At 45.9% G+C, this 12,341-nt stretch overlaps 1 protein-coding gene across 1 annotated transcript in view; it reads right to left on the bottom strand.

Annotated features, from left to right (window-relative positions):
* FAM234B (family with sequence similarity 234 member B) overlaps positions 1–7,172 on the bottom strand; it is a 28,235-nt gene extending 21,063 nt beyond the window's left edge. Inside the window, exon 1 of the mRNA XM_028491041.2 lies at positions 7,074–7,172. Coding sequence (XP_028346842.1) covers positions 7,074–7,110 — 37 coding nt within the window. The 5' untranslated portion in view covers positions 7,111–7,172. The remainder of the gene's footprint in view (positions 1–7,073) is intronic.
* Between the last annotated feature and the right edge of the window lie 5,169 nt (positions 7,173–12,341).

The following is a 12,341-nucleotide window of genomic DNA, read 5'->3' as shown; positions in this document are numbered from 1 at the left end:
TTCTGGGCATTTGCCATCTGCCTGTCTTAGTTTTAATTTCTGGGACCCCTCTTCCCCATGTACAACACTCGAAGATACCAATCATAAGAAACGCAAGATACGGTATTTACAAGCTCAAGTCTTTACAATAAGCAACCTAAAGTCGAATCTTGGCTCCATCTCTCATTAACTGTGTGACCTCAATTAAATTTCTTCACTTTAGTAAGCTCAATTTGCTTGTTTGTGAAATGGGATAATTATCGTTCCTACCTCATATGACTGTTATGAGGATTAAATAAGATAACATATGCATGGTTCTCAGTGCTGCCTTAGGGTCACACTCAGTAAATTTCAGCTTCTGTTATTATGGGTGGCATTCTGTCTCCCCACTGCCCTCACCCAATCTCCTCAGCCCCGGTTAAATACCTCTACCTCTTCAACCCATTACTGGAAGAAGCATTGTTTCAGATGCTCATAACATCCTGGTCATTCTCCTCTGGACACAATGTGACATGTCCGTGCTCTTTAAAGGATGGTTCCCTGACGTGAATACAGTCCCCAGGGTCCAGGGTGCAGCGTGACCAGGGCAGAGGAGAGCACAACGGTGTCCTCCCTAGTCAGAGAGGACACTACAGTTCAATTCCTGTAACCTAGGATCAGGCCAGCTTCCTTGGTAGCCTCATCATACAACTGATTCAACTAAAACTCCCACGCACTTTCTACACACACACAAGCTGTCCTATAATTGCACAATTTTTAGGGAAAAATTTAGCATCGACACTTACTGAATTCAGTCTTGCTAGTCAATCTCGCTAGTCAGTTTCCACCCTGCAACAAACACAGCCTAAAACAGCACCTTTGCCAAAGGGCGAACAAGGCAGTTTAAAGGAAACGCACTTTTATTATATGATATACTATCACAGGCAGGAAGAAAGCTCGACTGCACACGCTGCAGAAATCTGTAAATTCTTTAATAAATCTATAAAAATAAATTGCAAGCATTCTTTTCTTTTAACATCTTTATTGGAGTATAATTGCTTTACAACGTCATGTTAGTTTCTGCTTTATAACAAAGTGAATCAGTTATACGTATACATATATCCCCATATCCCCTCCCTCTTGCATCTCCCTCCCACCCTCCCTATCCCACCCCTCTAGGTGGTCAAAAAGCACCGAGCTGATCTCCCTGTGCTATGCGGCTGCTTCCCACTAGCTATCGATTTTACGTTTGGTAGTGTATGTATGTCCATGCCACTCTCTCACCTTGTCATTCTTTGAAAAACAAAGCCGCTGTTGAACTGATCCCTCTAACAAAATTATGTGCTTCTAGTTAATGATGGCAAAGGAAGGCCTTTCTGTCTGTCTCTTCCTAAGACCAGGGGGCGGGGGGATAAAAAGAAATAAAATTCTCGGAAAAAAAAAAAAAAAAAAAAGGGAAACAGCCACATTCCCAAAGTAGAATTTATGAAAAATCGTTGCCAAAGGCAGTGAAGCTTGTATCCAACCGAGGAAGTACAGTAAGAAAAGGGACATACATTTCAAGTCTCCAGCAATGAGCAGAGTTCACAGAACTAATTATGGTGATCACGTGGATGACAGCTGGAAATGTACTGAGAGCTACTATGCCAGGTACTGGTCCACGCATTTACAGGGATTGACTCATTTAATCCCCACAACAACTCTAAGAGGTAGGTATTATTATTATTCCCATTTTCATCAAAAAGATGAAAATATAGAGAGGTAAGTTGCCTAAGATCACAGAATTAACAAGCAAAGCCAGGATTCAACCTTAGGCAATTTGATTGTTCCACGGATATAAAGCCAAACCAAATAATCTCTTGCTCGGAGAGACAAAGTTTGGGGTCCCAGAAGCACCAGTGAGCCCCACTCAACACCACAGAGTCAAAGGCGAGGTTAAGACTGAAGGAGAAAAAGCACAAGCTTCTCTCCTTATAAAAAGCAGGCTGGCAGCACGGCAGGTTAGAAAAAGCGCTGGAGCACTGTCAGCTCTCGAGACGAGGATTTTTTGGACAGTGTGGGTCCAACAGGGAGACAGAAAGCAGACAGTAATTCAAAGAGGACAGTTTCATATAAAGAATTATTAGACAGCGATAGGAGAGTAAATATAAATACGGGAAGAGAAATCCAAAAGGTATTCTAGGATGGGGAGACTGTATCCCAGGAAGGCCGAACTTGGTATTGAAAGGGTCCAGATCCACTTTCACAGATCAGGCAACAAAGCTGAATGTGCAGCTCAGAGGCAATAAATTGATTAACTGGCACAAGAAGCAAAGAGAAGTAAACACTCAGTCAGCACTCTAAGGCCCTGTGACAGATGCCAGCCAGGAGAGAAACACCTGCAAAGAAAGAGCACTCATGGGAAAAAGGGATCTGAGTGGACAGCCTAAATTAGATTCCAGCCTCCAGCTGCCCCAGCTCACTCAGCTCCTGCCCACGGGTCAGCCAATAGCTGGCTGTAAAACAGCCACCCATTTAGATATGAAGAGAAATCAGAAAGGAGCCATCATTAGTACTTGGTCCATAAGCTACTGCAAAGTTCTACAAATACCTAAGAAAGAAGTTACAACAAAACCTAGCGAACGAAACCGGCTACAGAACGAATGCTGGACAAATTATACCACGAAACGGAAGAGATAATGAACCTATACTTCCCCCTGGGATCCAAGAAATAGTCTTCTCTGAAATAAGGGCTCATAGGAAAAATATGGTATTTCTAAGAAGAAATGACAATGCAATAGAGAAGATGAAAAGTAAACAAGGAGAGCTCAGGAAAACGATGGAAGAAAATAAAGCAATTTTAGGGACTTCCCTTAGTGGTCCAGTGGGTAAGACTCCACGCTCCCAATGCAGGGGGCCCGGGTTCAATCCCTGGTCGGGGAACTCTATCCCACGTGCATGCCGCAGCGAAGTCCCGTGTGCCGCAACTAAGGCCTGGCAGAGCCAAAATAAATAAATAAATTAAAAAAAAAAAAAACAATTTTAGAAAGGATATCCTTACTGGGATCAGCAAAAAGAACCGACATGGCTAAAAACAGCATCAGAGACTTAAAGGATAGACTGTGGAAATCAAGCAGGATGAAATGGAAATAACAACAGAGGCTGGCAGGTTTGAGCACTTACTATGCTCTCTTCCAAACCCGTTTACTGTCTTAGCTCAGTAAATCTTCATAGCAACTCTTAAAGGTAGACACAGTATCATCTCCATTTTAAAGATGAGGAAACTGCGGTTTGGAAGTTTAAGTACCTGGCCCATAGTTAAATAGCAAGTAAGTGATAGTACAAGGATTCCAACCCAGGCAGTCTGGCCTGAAGCCTGGACTAACTATCTCTGTGCTTCCCATGGGAAAGATCAAAGCTTTTAAAAGGACTAGAGAGAAAGGGATAGATATAAAGAACAAAAGTGATCCAATATATGCACAACTAAAGAAGAGAACAGAAAAGAAAATGGAACCAAAAATGACATTTAAAAGATATACCAAAAAGGTTCTGCAGTACAGCAAGACCTAACATTGCAGAATAAGGGGTCCACTGAGTCCCAAGAAAAACTGATACAGAATAATCAATATTGAAACATATCCTAGCCAAGGCACTGAACTTCAAGGACAAAGAAGGAATCATATGAGCAGGCAGGCCAAGGGAAAAAGAATCCAGTCACTAATGATGGGACAAAAATCAGGCTGCCTTCTCCACGGTAACATACGTTTCTAAACGATAGTGCGGCAAAATAGGAAAATCCTCAGAGAAAGAAGAGGGGGCCGCAAAGTCCAAGAAGTGACCCACACACGACACTTCTGAAGTACAGAGGCAAGCATGCAAGAACGCAGAGGCTTTCTTTAAGGGATCACAGAAGCCTGCGACGTGTTCGTGCCCAAATTAGAGAGGAAGATAAATATTGACTTTAACACTATTAATCTATAGTTTTCCAGAAAGTGCAAAGACAAGCCTCAGCTTATTTATTACAGACCGCACGTTTTAATTAGAGAAGTCCTAAGGTATACAGTACGCTGACTTGCCTAAAATTACACTCAGGCTGAGGAGGAGACACCAAACCCTTGCTTCAACTTTCCCACCCTCTTGTCTGCTGAGTTCAGCCACCACTCACATTTTTAGTCAATGAAAGGTTTTCAAAGAATAAAGAGAGAACACTGACTTCAGAAGAAATCAACATAAATGAGCTTTCCATGGCTCTCACTTTTCCTTATAGGAAGACTGGGGTTACTGGGTAAATAGCATTCCCAAAATGGGACACAGGAAAACATCAGTAGGAAAGACATGCAACTGTACCACCCCCAAGTGTTTCCAGGAAAACATACTATAATATATACTATTCTATGACATGCCCTACACTTTACATAGACTATCCTATACACTCTACTGCAACTAAAGGTAAATCATCTGCATCATGAATTAGTTTATCCGGGGGCACATAATCTTTCCAAGTTACATATAATGAAACAAACCATTACAATAACATTACGCTCCTATATTCCCTTCAGTGTTTGACCTTCAAACTTTTAAACGGACTAAAAAAATATGTTCTTAAGAGATAAGCTGCCCCACCGCCTGCTTTATGACTGTCACACTGCCCTTCTGTTACTAATTAACCTCATTCTATGCATGTGGACCAAACCTCTTTCCATCTTGAGCTTGGTGAAAGGGTACGAGACAGAAACACATCCCCGGCAACTGTTCTTTCTTCACCAGGTTGATGGACATCTGTCATATGCACATTACATCAGGTCTTCCTCGAGGTAACACATTTGTAAAGATCATGGTGCTAATGATGCAGGATGGTTAATTAACACTTACTGAATACTTAACGCATGTCAAAGGTCAACAAACTTCTTAAGGACATCCACCTCTTTTACTACACCAAATAACCCTGCTGTGCGGCACACGGTGAATGTTCCACAATAACATTATTATTACATATGAAGAAACTAAAGCTTACAGAGAATAAGTATCTAATCTGATAAAGAGTGGATTTAACCCAAGTCTGTCGCATGCTCTTCACCACCATTCTACTCTGCTTCCCTACACGTAAAAATAGTGAGGATGTCATTGCGGTGATCATTTTGCCACATCTACAAATATCAAATCACGAGGTTGTATACCTGAAGCTAGTATAATGTTATATGCCAGCAATACTCAATTAAAAAAAAAAAATAGCGAGACTGTTAACTAAGGTAACATGATACAGTAGCCCAAACAGGACAGTAGCGTCACAGACCCAATTACAGGGTATCCAAAAAGAGCTATAAGAAAGCAACGTCTACCTAAACATTGTATTGGGGGTGGAGGGGAGAAAAGGGCAAGAGGGAGAGAAGCAAAAGCACAAGCAAAAAACAAAAAACCCACATCACGTAAAAGAACATATGGCCTTTGTACCTGGGCCTAAAAGTATCAAACGCTCCTGAGTGCTCAGGGCCCTGCTGCCACCCAAACACAGGCCCAACGACCAGACTGTGCTTCCCCTACCCTGTCGGCTGACCAAGTCACTGCAACTGAATACTCCAGGAGTAATAATACCAAAGCCTCCGCATGCAAAAGAGCTCAAGGGTTTAGAAAGCAGGATTTTGTTTGCATTCCCAGCCTTTGAGAATGACAATTACCTATGCTGGAGGGGAAGCAGGGGGGCAAGGAATCTAAAAGAAAACAAGAAATAAAGCTAAATATGTCTGACATCCCATTACCCCTTGGGAGGATGTCATCCTACCCTAAGGATACACAAGGCTACTCTCTTCAAAGTTAATCCTGCAGGCGGAGGGACATGTCCCCCATTCCATTCCAACACTACATACACATTCCAAGAGAGATATTATCAGTGTTCCTTCCGATGCTCTAATGAGCACATGTGGAAAAAAAAAAAAAAAAAGGTGTCTGAGGTCATGAAATCTGTGAACAGAAATGAAAATTCATACCAAATTCATAGCCAACCCAGTGTCATCCGTGGCACAATGCAGCAGACTGGAAACTCCTTGAGAAACAGGACCCGGTAATGCCCCTGAAGCCTTATGCTGGATGTCCGCCAGACACCCAACTAGCACTTTCTACCCAAGCTGGGAAAACAACTGTTTTTCCCACTAACACCTTAAGTTACCAACAAACAAATGTTTATAGCTTAATATTTAAAACTTATTTAGGTTAAACCATAAATTTTTCTAAAGCCTTAACGTCTAAAATTTATTTGGGCAGAATAAATATACTTTTATTAAAATAGCTCGTTTCTAGTAGCACAGTCCCATGCTGGAGGTTTAAGAGGAAAAACAAAAACAAAAAACCTGGAGCTGCTGCCCGAAGTACTGAATTAGCTCTGGAAGTTGACATCACCACGAGTGCCTCCTGAAAGAATATTCCATCCATTATCTGCAACTTGCAGGTGCCAGATAATTCCCCTCAGAAATGCTCAGGCTCGAGAGCCAGAGGCCGAACAAGTGGAACCAAAAGCCCAGGATCTAGAGTCAGAAGAACCCGCCCCATGTTCAAGTCCAAGCTTTTCCAATACTGCTTGTGAGACCCTGGACAGGTCAATTTGCCAAATAACTCATTTTTTAGGAGGGGAAATGCCTGTCCCACCTACCTCAAGGCAGCATCAATGTTGTCATTAAGTGGAGAGGCTGCTCCATGGGGTCACTCGCCATCCTGCCGCTCCCTGACCCCGCCCAGGTCCAGCCCAAGACGGAAGGAGTTGGAGACCCTGCGGTACCTCCTTCACGTAGCTCGGGAAAGGATGGTAACCTCACCGCCCTCCCCTGGGGACAGTGGCGACGCGCGCCCTGACATTCGCCGCCGCCGCAGCGCCGAGCCACCATCCTCACGCGCCTCCAGCGTCCCTCCCTCAGTGCTTCCCAGGCTCGCCCAGCGCCGGCGACCCCCAACCCGCCGAACGCCTCATTTGCCCCCTGGTGGCGCGTGGACCACAGCCCGCGGGGGCTGCACCGCCTCGCCTCCCCGCGCCGGCAGCTGCGCCCGGGTTGGGGCCAGACCCCGATCGGCTTCGCCCCCGGAGTCTCGCCTCCCCATCTCCCCAGGCCCGGCGGGGGCGGGGTGGTCGCGGGGCTGCGGTTTCTTACCCGGGAGCTTGAGCGCCCTGGACAGCACGGTCGCCATGGCGGAGGCCCCGGTGCGCGTGCGCGCTCTCGCGTCCTGCCGGGAAGTGTAGTTCGCACTCGGGGCGCGCGGGGTCAGGACCTGGAAAGGTGGGAGCCGGACCGCGAGGCAGGGCCGGGAAGAGGGGCCGGGCTGCGGCATCGCGCCTACTTGAGCACTCCTCCCGCTCCACTCCGCCCCCTCGGGGACAGACCCCTTACTGGGCAGGTCACTTCACCACTCGGAGCCTCACTCTCCTCCTCAGTGAAATTGGGAAATAATACACCGCATAGGCTTGCAGTGAGAATGGAATGAGATAATAGATCGTAAAGTAGGGCCGGGTTGTGAAATGCGTGTGGGCTTTGGAGTCGGACGGGATTTGAATCCTGCCTGCATCCATCACTCGCTGGGTCATCTTGGGCAAGTCACTCGGTATGGCTAAGCTTCAGCTTCATTTTTTAAATGGAGATAGTGCCACCTACTTCATGAGCGTATTGTGAGGATGATATTATATAATCTGTTTAAAACACGCAGCACACAGTAGGCACCTAGTAAATGTGTTTCTCTATGTTTCTTAGGTAAAAGTCGAGGTTTCCTGGAGCTCTAAGCCTCATCTCTGGTTACCAGTTCTTTCCAGGTAATCCACACAGCACCCTACCCCGCAGCTTCTAGCTTGAAGGGTCTGAGGAAGCAAGAACAGACCTGCTTCTTCCCCACAGGCACCAGGAGATCGGCATTTTACTCCAGGAATGCTGAAGATATTATTCATCTCAGAACTGAAACGGACCTTAGAGGCTCCTTGTTTTACTAAAGAGAAAACTGAGATCTATAAGGGTGATGTGACTTCTCAGTGTCAAACAAAAGTTCTAAGATACCTGTCACTTGGACCGCTTCATTCCCGTGAGAAACTGTCCTAGGACAGTGCCGCGGTTACAGTCCCAGCGATTCTAACAGCGACCCTCACCACCCTTTTCCCCACGCAAAAACGTCACTCACTCCGACTGAGTGCAGATTTCTGGAGCCAGGCCACATGAGTTCAAGTGGACTCCACCATTTCCTAGCTGCCAGATCTAGGGCTAGTTGCTTAATCTCTCTCTGCCTCGATTTCCTCATCTGCAAATCGGGGATGAAATAGTTCCTATTCCACAGAGTAGTCTTGGGAATTAAATGGACACATGCAAAGCACTTAGAACAGTGTGTGGCACCTCGTGTTTTATAAGTGTTAGCACTTCTTTTTATTAACAATTTATTATTTTTGACAATTTAATAACTTAATAATAAATTTAATAACACTTTAATGGGTTAGTAATTTATTTGTTTATTCTTTCTGCATACTGCAATACCTGAAACTTCTACTGTTTGGCACTTCTCTGGGGGTATGATTAAAAAACACATTTTACATCTATGAGAAGCACCATTACCGGTCACAATAAACCAGCAGGGGCTTGCCTGAAATCAGATTAGCTAACTGGAACACATTCTTGAGATATGAAGCCTGAGAAAAATAACCTTTAAGGTGAGTAGGATTCGTTTTTGCTGTAGGATAGGAACTTGGGTTTCTAGGAGAGGTTTCAGGTGGACTGAAACAGCCAGGTTACACAGGAGAGAAGGAAAGGAGAAAAATCTGTCCACTTTTCTTAGGGAAAGTCCCTTCTTATGTGACGAAAGTAAAATAAAATTGTACAAAGTCTGATTAAAACTTTGCTGCAAACTGTATCATCACCCAAAGCACCCGTGTGGGTACACACACTTACATGTGTGCACATAAACATGTGTAAGGGTATATGCATCCCCTAGATGTGGCATCTCTAGCCCCTTTTTATGCCTAATCTTTATGGCATTTCCTCTCCCCCCCTGCCAATCATCACCCCAGTTTTGCCCAAATGATTTTCAGGGGGAAGCAGATGCCAGGAATCCCTCCCGCTGGCTCCCTGACCTTTCCTCCTCTTTGACACTCTGGCCCCCTCCGGAAATCTCTCCCATCCCCTCCACATTTTTTTTTCCATTTTAACATGGGGACCACAGCTTAAAACAGTGATTCTCACATTTAACGTCCTTTTCTTCAATTAAAGGAAAAAATTCAAAGCGGCCACCAAACAAATCAGAATCCTAGCCTTTAACCTAAAGAAAAGCTGTGACATCCTCTCTAGTCTCCTGGCTGACTGAGTGCCTTGCTGCACAGACACCCGCTGAGGACGCCCAGGCTTCCTGACTTCCCAACTTGGCTTACCTCCCAGAGGAGTGAAACAAGGGTGGGCTGGGGAGACAAGCCTGTGGACAGCCTACCCTGCCTGACCGCTGTGCCTGCCATGAAGAGAAGAAACTCTATATCTGAAGATCACAGCTGAAGCCAGAAGAGCCTCTTCTCCCTACAAGGATCTGCAGTGGGACTGTTCTTCCCTAACCTTCCAGGCTCCCAATGCTTTGTGGTGGGAAGCCATATTTGCTGGTTCTTATGACCTTTGTGATGCCCCAAGGATTGCTCAAAAATCTCCAAATGTCCCACGTGGGCTCATAAGCAAATCTGATCATCTGGTACTTCCCATGACCTAGACACCGAGGCCTCTTCTGCTGGTCCTGCCCCTCCCACTAGCTTTTACCACTTCCTCTTGGAGCAAGTACCACTGTGTGCACAGCAGCTGCCACCCCTCCCTCCCAGCACTGCCGCAACCTCCAAGCCTCATGGGCATTTCTACCTCCTTTCAAAAACCGTTACTTCTTCCTGTATCTCCCACCAGTCACTGCCACTTCACATTTGAGTGCTGTTGAAATGTCAGAGCTGTTCGGTGCAGTGACAACTGGGGAAGACTGTCTCTTTCTTCTTCTTATGTTACACTTGATTAGAAAAATAAATGCTGTGCTGCCTATTCTTCAAGGTCAACTGCGGTATTTTCATGAAACAGTGCTATTTATTTTTACCCAGTGAGTCAATCGGGGCAAGGTTATTGCTGTTATCAACAACCTCAAAAGTTCAGCGGTTTTAAAGAATAAGCGTTCATTTCTGCTCATGTCACGGTCAAGGCGAGGGCGGGGACAGGCAGCCCTGAGACTCTCTATTCCTCCAGTTCATTCAGGGGCCCAGCTTCTTCTGCCTGGGGCTTCTTCATCCCAGGGCCTTCAACTCCCCCACTGGATCATTGCATCTCCTGATCAGGCAGGAAGTTTTATGGGCCAGGCCTGGAGGTGGTATATGTGAGTTCTACCCACACTTATTTGGCCAGAACTTAGACACAAAATATGTGTGCCAGGGAGGTATGGGCCCAGGAAGAAAAGGAAACAGTTTGGTGGGCATCAAGCCAGTCTCTGCTACACTGGTGACCCCACATATTTATAGGATACAGACCTAAGTTCTTGGTGAAGGAGAGGGGCTTCAGGCTCTGCTCTACTTGGAACTGCCCTTCTCTTCTAGGGACCAAAGCTCTGCTCCTGAGCTGAGCTTCTTGTCCTGAGTTAGGATTTGCCAGCGCGTCTAAAGTTAAGCTCTCCCGGGAGGCTCCTCAGCCCATCCAAGGGTGGCCGTTCCTATATCAGGCAGCAGGGCCTGGACAAGTCTGAACTCACTGGGAGACCCACCTCAGGCTCAGAGCAGTACCCTCTGCTACACAGGTGCCAAAGAGATTGAATCAGGGAGCAATATGTATGAGATCAAAAAGCAAAAAGAAAATACTGTAGCAAATAGCAACGACAGCAGGGAGATGGAGAAAAGCAAAAGAGGAGCTCAGGGCTTCTCTGGTGACGCAGTGGTTGAGAGTCCGCCTGCCGATGCAAGGGACACGGGTTCGTGCCCCGGTCCGGGAAGATCCCACATGCCGTGGACTGGCTGGGCCCGTGAGCCACGGCCGCTGAGCCTGCACGTCCGAAGCCTGTGCTCCGCAACGGGAGAGGCCACAACAGTGAGAGGCCCGCGTACCACAAAAAAAAAAAAAAAAGAGGAGCTCAGCAAAGATTTGGGGGTGAGATGCAAATGTCAAGGATCCTATGACATCAGCCTTGCATTTGGATCAGGAAGTTCGAAAAGGGCAGGTACAAGTGGCATATTCACTTCTCATCACAGAGAACCTGACTTTACCACCAGGAGTTGCATGGCTTATCACGAAGACAAACGGGTTTATGTTCCCAGAGCATCCTCTACTAAAACACAAGGGCTCATCCAGATTAGACTCATACAGACTTCCATTCTATAAAACTTTCTAGACTAGTCTAGCCTAGACTATAAAACGTTTTCTGGGCCCTGAGATTGAAACAAATGCTGCTTAACAAGTCCCTGGCTGGAACGTATATTTAAGAATGAATGACAGTGTAATTAAGCACAGACTTACCCAGACCACTGTAGCCCTCCTTCCTCTAGGCCCTCATCATAGTTTTTTCCTATGTGTTCCATTTACTGAGCACTTATCACCTACAGAGAGACACTGTTTTGGACCCTTGCCAAACTTGATCCAAAACCCAGCCCTTCACCAGCTTCCAAAAATCAATCCAGTGGACCAAGCATATTGTGACTTGTGTAGTTTTCCTGAAGATTTGAGGGGGAGAGAGAAGGGGTCACAGGGCACATAGCATTTCACCAAAAAAATCTGTTAGGCACGTCTCTTCTCCCAGGTCTCTGCTCCAACTCCGCCACTATGTCTTCCTCCACGAGGACCCTCTTGGGTCTGTCCCACTTTTAGGCTTTCCCCCCTTCCCTTTCCTGCCTCCTGCTGCCTTTTGCCTCCACAGGAGGCTGGAATCTCACCCCCATCCTACAGTGGGCAAAATCTGTTCATGGAAGCTGTCACTTCATACAAGGGAATTCTCACACAATGTTGGTTAATACAACTATCCTACAAAGTGGGTATTACCACCCGATTCTTACAACGAGGATATGTGAGCATGGATAGAATAAGCCACTTGCCCAAAGGCACAGGGTTGCTAAGCGCTTGAAGGAGGATTTGAATGCAGGTTTGTTTGTTTAATCACAAGAAAGAACATGGCACATGTGCTACCATTTGTCCTTTCTTCATCCGTGGCACATGTCAATCACACACCCTGCACCGTGATCCTACACACAGCTTTAGAATCCTTAACCCAGCTTTCCCGGGAGCCACTATCTATCAATTTGATTCAGCCTAAAATTTTAAAACTATTTGTAATCCCTGCTTCACTTACAGCATACTAGCCAGACTAAAAACCCCTTCAAGACAGACTTCACTGGTGGCGCAGTGGTTAAGAATCCACCTGCCAATGCAGGGGACACAGGTTCCAGCCCTGGTCCG

The sequence above is a fragment of the Physeter macrocephalus genome, chromosome 6, assembly GCF_002837175.3.
Source record: "Physeter macrocephalus isolate SW-GA chromosome 6, ASM283717v5, whole genome shotgun sequence".
NCBI classification, from domain to species: Eukaryota; Metazoa; Chordata; class Mammalia; order Artiodactyla; family Physeteridae; genus Physeter; species Physeter macrocephalus.
The sequence above is the reverse complement of the archived record's forward strand: the minus strand, read 5'-3'. Positions and strand labels throughout refer to the sequence as shown.